This window comes from Simochromis diagramma, unplaced genomic scaffold (genome assembly GCF_900408965.1).
Source record: "Simochromis diagramma unplaced genomic scaffold, fSimDia1.1 OVJJ01000669.1, whole genome shotgun sequence".
Lineage (NCBI taxonomy): Eukaryota > Metazoa > Chordata > Actinopteri > Cichliformes > Cichlidae > Simochromis > Simochromis diagramma.
This window is the reverse complement of record NW_024387458.1, coordinates 800,538-812,948: the sequence shown is the minus strand read 5'-3', so window position 1 is coordinate 812,948 and position 12,411 is coordinate 800,538. Positions and strand designations below refer to the sequence as shown.

Below are 12,411 nucleotides of genomic sequence, written 5' to 3'. Positions count from 1 at the left end.
TTTAACATTTAAGCTGCTTTTATTTTTTTAGAGGCTGGGGTCTGCCACACCAGGTAAGACCCCAGGTGCAGGCTGTGTAAAGATGACCCAGAGACAAGATGCTAGCATGCAGGGCATACATGGAACGCCATAGCCAAGTGGCCAGCATAGTATACAGAAACATCTGGAAGCCCCGAGGTCAACATGGGAGGTGATGGAGAATGACCGAGCTAAGATCCTGTGGGACTTGCAGATACAGACGGACAAACAGGTGGTGGCTAACCAACCGGACATAGTGGTGGTAGACAAACAGAAGGAGACGGCCGTAGTGATCGATGTAGCGGTTCCCAGGTGTGATGTGACGTAGCCGAGCATTTCTGAGCTGTGGTTCTGGAACCTCGTTCAAACGGTGGCCTTCCTGGTACAAACTTTTTCACACGACCTCTGGAAGCTTCTCCTCCGGGCGGTCTTTCTCTTCCCTGTGTGCGGTCAGATCCAGGCGCAGCTCCCACAGGGCTGACAGATACTCGTCGTTGTTGGCGTCTAATTCCAGAGCGCGCTCATAATTTCTCACAGCCCTGCTCCGATTGCCCTCAGCTCTGGCCACTGCTCCCAGGATGCCATAGGATGTGGCGTCTCTGGGATTTTTTTTGCGGCGTCCCTCAGCTATCGTCGTCAGTTTCTGCAAAAGAATACCTGAAGGTTACTTCCTGTTTACTAAGATCAGGTTGAGTTTGCATTAGTTTTGCATAAAGCAGAGTGAGAAGCTGGCCAACCTTCACACAGTGCTTCCAATGTGATGTGTTGATGCAGAATTCCAGAGCCTGTTGGATGCAGCACAGGACACGTTAGCAGACGGTTAACTGTCCACAGCTCGACTTTCCAAATGTCAGTCTGCCTCAGAGGCCTGTTCGCTAATACTGGTTGCACCTGGCGTATGCACCTGGCGTATGCACCTGGCATGCACACCTGCAGTCTGAATGCAGTTTTGGACGATCCGTACCTTTTCGTAATAGGTTATACCGAGGTCTTTCTGAGTGGTGTGATAGTAGCAGAACTCTCCATAATACCGGTAGATGTACTGACGGATGCCTGGACATTCATCCTCTAATGTCTGCAGCACATCATCAAACATCTGCTGAGCTCTGAAGCAGCAAACACAAAGCTTAGACACAAAAAGAATCAATACATCAAATGTTTTTGGAATCAACAGTCCATCTGATGACTGTCTGTAGAAACATCAATACAGTCGAGTAAAACTGTCCAATCTGACATAATGTTGGTGTGACCACAGGGGTCAAAGTTTCTTTCACACACTTGTTTCCAGCTTTGGTAATATGATTCAACACTGTTTTATTCCATAAGTGATCACGTTGGTCAGGTTTAGTCCAACTGTTCTTCTACCTGTGTCATTACTACCAGCTTTTTTAAATAAACATAAAACCAACACTGAGAATATTTCATTGGAAACAAACTGACAGGTAAACAGACCTCCTTCTTTCAAAGTTCTGTGCGTACTGCAGAGCCAGCAGAGCTTTTACAGCATTGAAACCCTTCTTGAGCCTCAGTGATTCCTCCAGATGCTGAATACAAAGACGTCTCCAATGCTGCACCTCTATTGGATAAAAACAGGTGTTACTGACTGAAATATTAAACACGCCCTTGTGTCCAGTCTTTGAGTGATGACGTATGAACACTGCTCCGGTCCAAACTCCTCTGTGTTTAAGGCTGTTGTGTTTTTAACATGTTTTAATGTTTTGTATCTTGTTCTATTTAATCCGAACAAGCCCCTAAAATCAGTCAGTGATCACTGTCGGCCTCTCTCTGTTTTTATTACCGCTGTTCATTTTAAACCCTTACGATGTAACTCCAGCCCATGCAGCAGTATATTAATGACTAACCTGGTATTGTGGATGGATTATCTCAGTTGTTCTCCTGACTGAAGTTTGGTCCGTTTACAGCATCCTGCCATGCGACTGCATTTGTCTCTAACCATCAGGAACCCTCATGTTAACTTTTATCGAGTGGAAAAAAGTTAGTGTTCATCCTCCAGCTTCACTGTTTATGCTAACATAGCTGTGTCGCTAGCAATCACGTAGCACATCATTATATACCAGCTATTATACCATGTTGGAAGTGATAGCAGAGCTGTACGTTTGAATTTGTCAGAAATCTCAGTCAGAACATGCTATATCATGTTTAGGTGGAAACTAGTGTGGGAAATATATTAGGTGGTAGTGCTTTAATTAGTGACATATTAAACCAGAAGCTAATGAACGTGCACAGCATAGAGCCTTAGAAGTGTTTCGCTTGTAACTGCATATGTGCCTGCACAGCGACGGTTATAACAGGATGTACTCAGGATGTGGTATATACGATCATGGACCCCCTAACGAGAACAACAGGAAGCAGCTGAGGTAAAAGGCAATTGAGACACCAGTGTTATAGAAGATTACCAAAAAAGGAGTTGCATTTAACTGTTACTAACCATAATAGACTATGTGCATGTTAGCATATGCTACTTCCGGTGCGGAAACTCCTGTGGGGAGCTTTGTTTCCGGTGTGCTATTCGCGCCCTGTTTACGGTCCAAAACAAGTTAAGCAAATGAATGAATCAAGCGGCGATTTACATTTCTATAGATGTCTCGGGCATTTACCCAATATATCTGTAAATGATGTTCATCGACTTGTCGATATTTTTCCCCCGCGCCTCAGAGCAAAAGAGAAAAGGATTCAGATGTTATATTTCTCAGCTGTCCCTCGTTTATCGCGGGTGTTATGTTCTAAAAATAACCAGCGAGAGGTGAAATCAAGTAGCCAATTTTATTTTTTGACGGTGCAAAATGTTTGGTGGACATCGTGGACATACAGCACTGCACTTCAGAGTCACACTGCTAGCATCGATGCAGCGATTCTGTACTGTACAGGAGAGACGTCACGGAGGAGATCGTCTGCAGCGATCAGGACACAATGTGACGTAAAAAAATAAGCAAACTTGCACTAAACAATCTGTGAAACAGCGAGGTGAAAGGTGAACTGTGTTATAGCGAGGGACCGCTGTAATTTTGAAGGTAAGTCACAACATACCCTTCGGACATACTAATGTATAGAAACCGTTACCAGCAATCATTCATTTTTGTGTGGCTTTTTTCACGGTTTGTTAACATGCTGTGTAGGTGTGTACTTGACTAGCTGATATCAACATAACGGGGAAACATCTGGTTTGATTATTCTTCACCTGTAGTTTGAATGCTGAACATTTGCCTGTTTAAATCATCAGACCAGTCACTATACAGAGATGCTTCTGCATGTGGACGATGTGTCTTCTGCTGCAGTGATGCAGTTCTGCTTGTGTTGAGTGATGTAAACAACTGATCGATCGAAACGCTTTAAACATCTAAACTGATCATTAGATTTTTTATGACACAGCAGTGAGTGTTCCCACCTTCTCTTTGTAACTTAACGCCATCTTTCCGTTTTCGAGGTTTGAACATGGTTTTGGAGGATATCTTCGCAGCAGCGATTGACTGGACCTGCTCTGAGTCTTGGTTGTTTGTTCTCAGCACAACATCAGAGAATTCGGGACTCTAGCGAGCTAACTTCCTGCTAACTTCTAACTCCGTTAAACGTCATAAATCCTGTTTCTCATGGATGCCTGGATGTTAAACTTAATTGTTACACCTGGTAAAGCAGCAGCACATTTTATTAAAGATGAAAGAATTTAGACCGTTCGTAACTTAGTGAAGCCGCAGTGTCCTGAAGCATAGTTTGGGCCCAGAAACAGCTAATGATGTCAGACTTAAAGACTGGATTAAACCTGAAAATGTATTCACATGTTGATTGCTTTATTTGAGACCTGCTGTGGTGTGCAGAGGCACAATAATAAAGATCGTATCTCTGTCCAAATACTTACCCGACTGGAAGAACTTTATACCAGGTCCTACCTGCTGATGAGAGTATAAACAGAGTACAGTGCAGTACCTGACTCTGGTCGGACTCTTTCCCCAAGCAGCTTATTCTTCTTCTTCTCATAACACAGAGCAAGCTGGTGATGAATGAAAGATGACTGGCTTTTCTTCTCCAGCATACTCTTCAGCAGATCGATAGACTCATCCACCTGATCCTAGAACAGGGACGAGTCACGGTAACGTTGGAGAGACGAGACGTTAGAAGCATAAAACCAATATTTTATCTCGAGTCCCTTGATTCACCATCAAGACCAGTATGTTTTTCCTATAAGCTACAGATGTTTTACCTGGTTGCGGAGATATTTTGCTACGTAGCGGGTGACTTGAGTGTTGTCCTGTCCGACTTCCAGGGCCTTCTTCACCAAACCTTTAGCCTCTGTGTGTTTGTTCGTGTCGTGGACCAGCTTCAGAGCCAGCATGGACATCAAAACGCCATTATCATCCGGATTTTTTTCCAGGGCTCGACGAAGCTGTTTAGTGGCTGGTGATTCCTCGGGATACCAATCATGAACATTCTGAAGATAAGAGCTCCATAAGTTTGCTGGATGTAATTTATTTAATGGGTGTTACCTCTCAAAGAATCAACAACAACACGACTGCAAAGTTAATGACTACAATGGTTAATACAGGAGAATCGTATGGACTGTCTGCTTCAGCAGGATAACTGCTTATATGCTAAACCGAAAGGCTGATTAGCTGATAGATTGTACCTGTTCTGTGCGATAGAGGATGATAGCATAGCCATTGTTCCACTCCCAGTCATCAGGCTGCAGCTCCAAAGCTTTGCAGAAGCATTCTTCAGCTTTGGTATAGTAAGAACTGGAGAACTTAAGAAAGGTCCAGCCCTTCTCCCCGTACACTTCTGGATGGAGGTCAGTGGAAGGATCAGGCGGATGGTTCACCTGCAGAGTCACAGTATATTTAACAGAAATAGATTTGATTGCAGCTAATTCTTTGACAGTGTCTGAACATTTATCAACTTTTCAGCCGAGAAGCCACAAATGCACAAACTAGTCTAGTTTGTCTCATTCGTTATATGCAGTTTATGTTTCAAATGTTATAGTTGTCACAGAAATATCCTGAAGTGTTTGGTTGCTAAACTGAAAAGATGGTCTGATATCCATACACATGGTCCAGAAAGGAATCATGCAACACTTTTGAACTTGTTTGTTTTGTTTGGCAGTGTGCGCTATAACAGGGTCTTCGTGTAAGTGAGTGATCGCAGGTTTGGATCCTGTAGAAACACCTCAGGTAACCTGCACACTCTGTGGTCCAGTAACAGGTCTAACATGGAGCTGTCACATTTCTCTTTATATTAAACTAACATGGAGGTTTAGGTGTTGTCAGGCTTGGCTGATTTCCAGTGTTTATGCAAAGCTAGGGCCCTTTCACAATATGTGTTCTCGTGGAGTTGTGAAACCTCATCAGTGGCTGTACTGTTACAGTTCAAACATCAAAGTCAAGTACGCTCAAAGCGCCTCGATGTATTCCCGCTCCGCCCATTCCCTCGAGCAGGCAACGTTGTGACTTGTGTGGGCCTGGCTCAGCCAAATATCCCAGAATACATTTTGTCCAAAACTTAGCGGCAGCATCACAGAAGAGCAGCGAGTAACGTTTGAAATATGACTGTTTCTGTGACACAGAATAAACAGTCGATTTGTAAACATGCTGCATTTATCAACACATCACCTTTTTGCTTGATGGAGCACCAACTGTCAGGTGACCGGAGGCTGAGGCTCACTAGAGCCAGTGAGAACGCCTGACTCCCAGCACATTGTTTTCATTTTGATGATTTCTAAATCTTTGTGTTTATTTCAGCTTTTTTGTTGTCTTTTGTTTTCTTCTTTGTTTTTGCTTCTGAGTAAATCGGTTTGACCGAGATTAAAGTTAAAGCCCAGAAAAGTTAATTCTGTTCATCTGGACGTTTTCAGTGGGAGAAATGTTTCATCATCATCAGGTGACTTCTTCAGCCCCAGCTGACAGCAGGCTTCAACCTTATAAACAGGACATAATGACTGAAACCGTTGACGAACTTTGGGCTGCGAGGTCAGTTTATGATCATTAATATGCAAAATGTCATGTAAAAAATGAAATCTAACATTAAAAATATTTTCATTCAGTTTCTGGAGCAGAAACATCTGGAGCAGCTGTTCATGGATACCCTGACGCTCCAGAAATGATGAAATGATGTTTTGAACATGTGTTCAGTGATCGTCCACTCCACAGCTGACTATTATAAGTTTTGAACCAAAATCAAATCCTTCGAACGTGTTTTCGTTCAGTGGCAGCGCAAGCTGTGCGTACAATGTTTGTAAGAGAGATGAAGTTTGTGTTTCGGTGACAGTCTTTATGAACATATCAGTGTCTGGATATTATAACAGCCATGAAGGCTACAGGCAGGGGTTCTTTAGATGTAAAGGTTTTTATTATAGTCAGCGCCTCTAGATCCATAACAGCGTTTATGGGTGGGTGTTAAAAACGTGTTTAGAAACAGGTTAAACCAGTCGTGTTTCTGAGGGTGTATACATGCCAGTATATCCTCGACTCTCTGACAGTAAGTCTGGGACTGTACGTAGTCTTCGGTGTGGTATTTCAGCCAAGCCAGGTCTCCGTACGTCACAATGAGCCGCAGCTCGCTCTCCTGTCCGTAACACTCCCTCGTCTTCTCCTCTGACTCAGTGAGTAGCGACAACGCCTCCTCTGGTTTACCCTGAAGATACCTGAGGATGGACAACAAACAGGAATAACTCACAGTGCTCCAGCGTCTTCAGGGTTTTGACACGTCTTTGTACCTGTAAAGCCATGAAACTTTGCGGCGCAGAGACATTATATTATTAAGAGTAATTGCTCGCCTGACTTCACCCACACATGAACTTCCCACTCGTGATCCAAGGGGTTTAATACGATGTCAGCCCACCAGCTTCAGCGTTTCTGGGAAGGACTTCCACCGGCTTGGGAGTGTTTATGGGAATTTTTGATCATTCTTTCAGAAGCACCTTTGTGAGGTCACACTGTGCTGTTGTCCTAGCAACCACCAAACCCAGACTCCTCCATCGGAGAAGCGTGATTGGTCGCTCCAGACAACACGTCTCTAGAGCTCGGCGTGCTTCACGCATCGATGCTTGGTGATGTAAGGCTTGCATGCAGCTGTTCGCCATGGAAACATATTTCCTAAAGCTCTGTACGCAATGTTGACGTTTGGAGGTGTGCAGCGATTGACTCTGCACTATGATCCTCACTGACCCCGCTCCACTTCCTCCCAATCTCCTCCACCTTGTTCTAATTCCACTAACAGTCGGATAAAGAGGAAAGTTCACGACTGGACAGGTGACATCCTATCACGGTTAAAAGCTGGAAATTCACTGAGCTCCTGGGAGCGACCTAGGTGCTGATTTTCTACACCTGTGGACATGAAAGTGAATCGAACATCTGAATTCAGTGATTGGATGGGTGAGTGAATATTTTTGGCAATAATGTGCATGTAAAAAGCCAGCTTCACAGAAGCAACGCCTGCTTGCACAGTTGAATCTTGTTGTTTTCCATCTTTGTCGCTATTTTGTGCCCAATTATGATCCTGCATCCTGGAGCAATTTTATCTTTGAATGTCCCACAAACAAAGGCTTTTAGCTGAGGGTTCCTGTTCAATGTTCTGCACTGCTTACCTCACATAAGACAGGAACCTGTAGGAGTGGGCCAGGGCGCCCCGCTGCCCCAGTTGCAGGTCTATATCATGCTGCAGCTGCTTGCTAAGGTCGTCCAACTCCAAGTCTTCTTTCTTCAGATCCCAGGTGAAACGACTCTGCAGCTTCTGCAGCCTGCGGTGTAGATCGTTACCTGGATCACTGCGTAAGACAAAACACATTCTCAATATAGTAGCAAGTGTTCACAAACATGAACAATTTAATAGTTTCTTAGGAGTATTTATGGTTTTATTTTGTGACACTAAGAAAACTGACGGAAAACAAGTGTGCAGCACATGGAAGCAACATGATGAGATTGTGTTAATCTCACTGTTAGTTTTTGAACCTCTTCAGCATGTTTGAAAAACAGAACATGCTGATCAGTCCAAGCTCAAAGATCCTTGTGTCCTAATTGTTCCGTTATTTGAGGTTATGGATGTTATTTGACTGGAGGCATAACTCACAGACACGAGACGCGCCATTACTCCAATGAGTGTCCTTTATTATGAGTGCCCCCCCCCACAACAACCCAGCAGAAACGTTCCTACCGCTTAGCATTTACCTGATGCTACATCCCCCCTACTAAACAGGATGTGATGCTGGGATATAACCAAGACAACAGATTAGACCCGCACGCTTTAAAGTATACTACTGCCTTATGCTTTATCTGGTAACAGCTTGTTTACTGAACTCGTTTGGTTTCAACCCAGACTTCTCAATATGTCCAAAAATAAACTCTCAAAGTATACAACTCTGAACACCAAGCATAAGTGCACATTTCTGAACTATTTGATGCAGCTACAAACAACATGTTTAAACAGTGCAACCATTTGCTTTATTTCTCATTGTCTCTATGAGGGATGGGGTCGACTACCCAACCCTCTGCCTGAGTGTGGGGATTATTCTGCCCCATTGCTCACTCACTTCCTAGCCCTATGAGCAAACATAGTCTTTTAGATATGCTGGAGGCCTCCTAGACCTGGGTGGGATCTTTCTCCCAACTTCAGGAGTCTGCTGGCTGGCCTCCTGTGAGATAGTGTCTGGAACCGACACAATCTGTGCAGCTGGAACAGAGTTCTCAGGTGAAGCCTCTGGTGGATCGACAGAAGTCTCCGGTGCCCCAGGTGTCCGTGTAAGATGGTAACGGTTTCTTCTCAGCGTGCCCTTTGCTGACCCTACGATGTAGGACCTCGGTGAGCCTGCCATGGACACGACTGTCCCTCTAGTATCCGTGTCTGAGACCCACACTTTGTCTCCAGGATTGAGCTGTAGCATGTCATGTGCTCTGTGTCTGCGGTTGTAGTTTTGTCTTTGTTTTTGTCTGTACGTTTGTAGCTTTGAGCTTGTCTGTGTCCGTACCTCTTGGATTTAGCTGTGATGGGATGACAGGAATAGTTGTCCTTATCCTCCTACCCATGAGAAGCTCAGTCGGGCTGTAGCCAATGGAGTGGCCCGGTATGCCATAAGGGCGAGATAGGGATCACCAGACTTTTTAAGAAGACTTTTGATGGTCCTGACTGCCCTCTCGGCCTCGGACAACACCCCCAGGGCTTGCTCTGTATGATCCAAGTGCTGAAACGTGCGTATCAGCTGACTCATCTTCGTATGGCTTGGGAGCAGTGCTTCTCCATCGGCACGCCGATTTAGGGTGGAAACCAGTAGCATACACTTCAAGAGCTCTCAGCGCGACAGAGCAGCGATATGCTCAAATTGAGAAAGAGGCCCTCGCTTCAACTTGGGCCTGTGAGAGGTTTGCAGAGTTCCTAATTGGGAAAACATTCCACATTGAAACAGACCACAAACCTCTGGGGTTTTAGCCATGTGACATCCAGTCCACTCTTCCCTCAGGATGGGTGTTCATACTGGAGTGCAAAATTAAAACCAATGGAAGATGGACAAGAAAAGTTCAAAGCCATCAGGTGCTCAGTTTAGAAAAAAGAGAAAAGAAGAGGGGAAACAAAAGATGCAGGTAAGCAGATGTGTGATTGGATGATGGCAGGTCATCCTGAAACTATCAGAATACTTTATTAATCCCTAACGAAATTATGTGTTACAGTTGCTCCAAGAAGAAATGGTAAAAATAGTAACAGTAACAGACTAAACTGCAAACATTATGTTACAGGTTTTAATATTAATCAGTCATTGTCAGTTGTTGATTTGTCCTGTTGTCATTGTATGACGAATTATGATGGCTGTTTGCATACTGTGCACTCTCTCTCCCTTCATATGTGTGTTTCTCTGGTGAGACTCAGTGTGGTTCCGACAAGTTTTATGTTAATGTACAATCCTTAATATGTTTTATGTGTGTGTGTGTGTGTGTGTGTGTGTGTGTGTGTGTGTGTGTGTGTGTGTGTGTGTGTGTATGGGGGGGGGTATTAACGTCTGTCTCTGTTCTTCCTGCGGGAGTGTGGAGACGAGAGGGCAGCGAGCACGGACACACGGACACTAGTGTTAGGAAAATATGTTTTCTAGCGCTTATTTGCTGTGCATTTTGTTTTATGCATTTAATAACAGACCAGTATATCAAAGGCCACCTTTGAGTTATAAAGGTCATTAGATTGTTTAGCAAGACTGAAAACTGTGCAGAACAGGAAGCTTTGTGCAGAGTTGCAGAGAGCATCGCCCACGTTTGTCCTGGTAAAAGAGAACAACAGGAAATGACCTTTGGGTTGTAAAAACTAGACACGAGTGTAGTTGTGCAGATGTTTTTGCAGCTACGTAGCGGACATGTTGAATTAAAATCGATAAAGTGACGGTTTGGTAGGGGAGGAGGGAGCAGACTATATTATACACATCTGGCCTGTAATGCTTCAGATCTGCAGATGCTTAGCACCGTGCACATCTCCCTTCTGGAAGGTAATGATTGAATAAAATGATTATAAATACTCTGGCCACTCTCACTCTGCGTCTTCTCTGTCCGGCCTGAAGAATAAAAGAACCTGGGACAATACTGGGAAGCAGAGTTTTGGAGCACAGACACTGGGAGAAAACACTGCACAGGAGTCAGACAGCGCACGGGGATTTATTGTTGTGGTTTAACTTTATTTACACTGTAAATAAAGACACTGCTTCATTGCAAGAGTCCTGCATTTGGGTCCTCATTCCCCACATCAATCATCACATATTAATTAATAACCTGGAACGGTACGGGGTCAGGCGGGTTGTAATGCACTGGGTGACAAATTAGTGACAGGAAACAGAAGCTGGGTGAATATTTCTCATCATGCTTGGACTTTGCATGTGGTGTTCCACAAGGCTCTGTACTGGGTATTAAATGATTTACTATTTATATAAATTATATTTGTAAGGTATCTGATATATTAAAATTAGTATTATTTGCAGACGACACAAATATTTTTTGTTTTGGGGGGAATCTAAAGGAGCTGCTGGACACGAGTAACAAACAAACAAATCTAAGTAAAACTAAAATCGTCTTATTTGGGAAACACACAAGTGCAGATTCATGTAGATGGTGTGGAAACTGAAAGAGTTCTTGAACAAAAGTTTCTTGGTGTGATAATAGATGATAAATTAAGTCTCATATAAATAATTTACAGAACAGCATTTCAAGCAGTATTTAAATTTTGAGTAAAGTAAAAACCACTCTGGGCCACAGATCACTCCACAGTCTCTACTGTTCACCGATCGCACCGTATTTGCATTGCTGTGCAGAGGTTTGGGGCAACAAATGTTCGCTATCATCAATCTTTATATTACAAAAAAGGGCCATGAGGATAATCCATAACACCAGTTACAGAGATCATACAAATCCACTGTTCTTAAAATCAAAAACACTAAAATTCACAGATCTGGTTCATTTTTTCACGGCACAAATTATGTATAAAGCAATAAACAACCTACTTCCTGACAATATTCTAAAACTGTTTTCTAAATTGAGAGAGACGGAGGTTTCAGAAGCTCCTGTATCAAATGTGACACAAAGGGAATCACAGGGGTAAGTTCCATTTCTGTGAGTTTGCACTTGGGTCCTTTTCCTGCCTGCAGTCACAAGACACACTGATGGTTTGGAGGAAGTAATTACTGGTGCATGTGGTTAGTATTGAGCTGTAGTGTTATGTCTTGGCTGAGCAGTACAACGACAGACAGCAAATAAAACTGGTTCCTGAGTTTTTTAAATCTCAAAAAAAGTGTTTTGAGGATTCTGACAGTTGGAACATCAAAACGTCCTGATGATTTACGAGCTGAGCAAGCTGCAGCAAGAAGCGGTCATATCTGGGCATGCCTACCACACCCACACTGATGTTCCAGCCTGGGAACGTCTCACTGACACCTCTGCTTGTCGTTTAAATGCATTTTTCTGCATTTAAATCATTTGTGAATAATACAGTTCCACACATTTGTGTGCATGCAAACCCTCATATCTATGTATTATTATTTCCTGAGTCTGAGGAGTTTTCTCTCTGTGTTGGATATCGTGAGTGAATCCTGAAATAAAGACAAAAACAAAAACACTCACCCCATTTTAGTTATTAAGGCTCAGACACGTTGGCACAAAACGTACTGGATGTGCAGCAGTTTGCAGCAATATGAAAGAAATAATGGTGCGTTCAGTATCACCTCTGACAGGACAATGGCAGGATAATTCATCATAGTGAAGCAAACAGCAACACAGCAGGTTTTTCTTTCAGCTGTGAGGTCACCAAAGAAATTCAACATTTAACCCATCAAGGTCCTGAGGCCTGCAGACACTTCCTGTCTATGACTGAGGTTTGGGTTGTGCTTTGAAGATCGTTTTTTTCCTACAACACCCGAATGCACCACAG

The 12,411-nt window shown here is 43.5% G+C and overlaps 1 protein-coding gene across 1 annotated transcript; it reads right to left on the bottom strand.

Annotated features, from left to right (window-relative positions):
* Positions 1–12,221, bottom strand: LOC120722902 (interferon-induced protein with tetratricopeptide repeats 5-like). Its single transcript, XM_040014085.1, has 10 exons — positions 12,105–12,221; positions 7,610–7,789; positions 6,478–6,667; positions 4,658–4,849; positions 4,235–4,462; positions 3,961–4,102; positions 1,471–1,594; positions 983–1,124; positions 756–803; positions 1–661 (listed from the first exon to the last, which is right to left on the bottom strand). Exons 1-10 carry the CDS (start codon positions 12,107–12,109, stop codon positions 413–415), a joined length of 1,500 nt encoding a protein of 499 aa, XP_039870019.1. The 5' UTR covers positions 12,110–12,221; the 3' UTR covers positions 1–412.
* Positions 12,222–12,411: the final 190 nt, after the last annotated feature.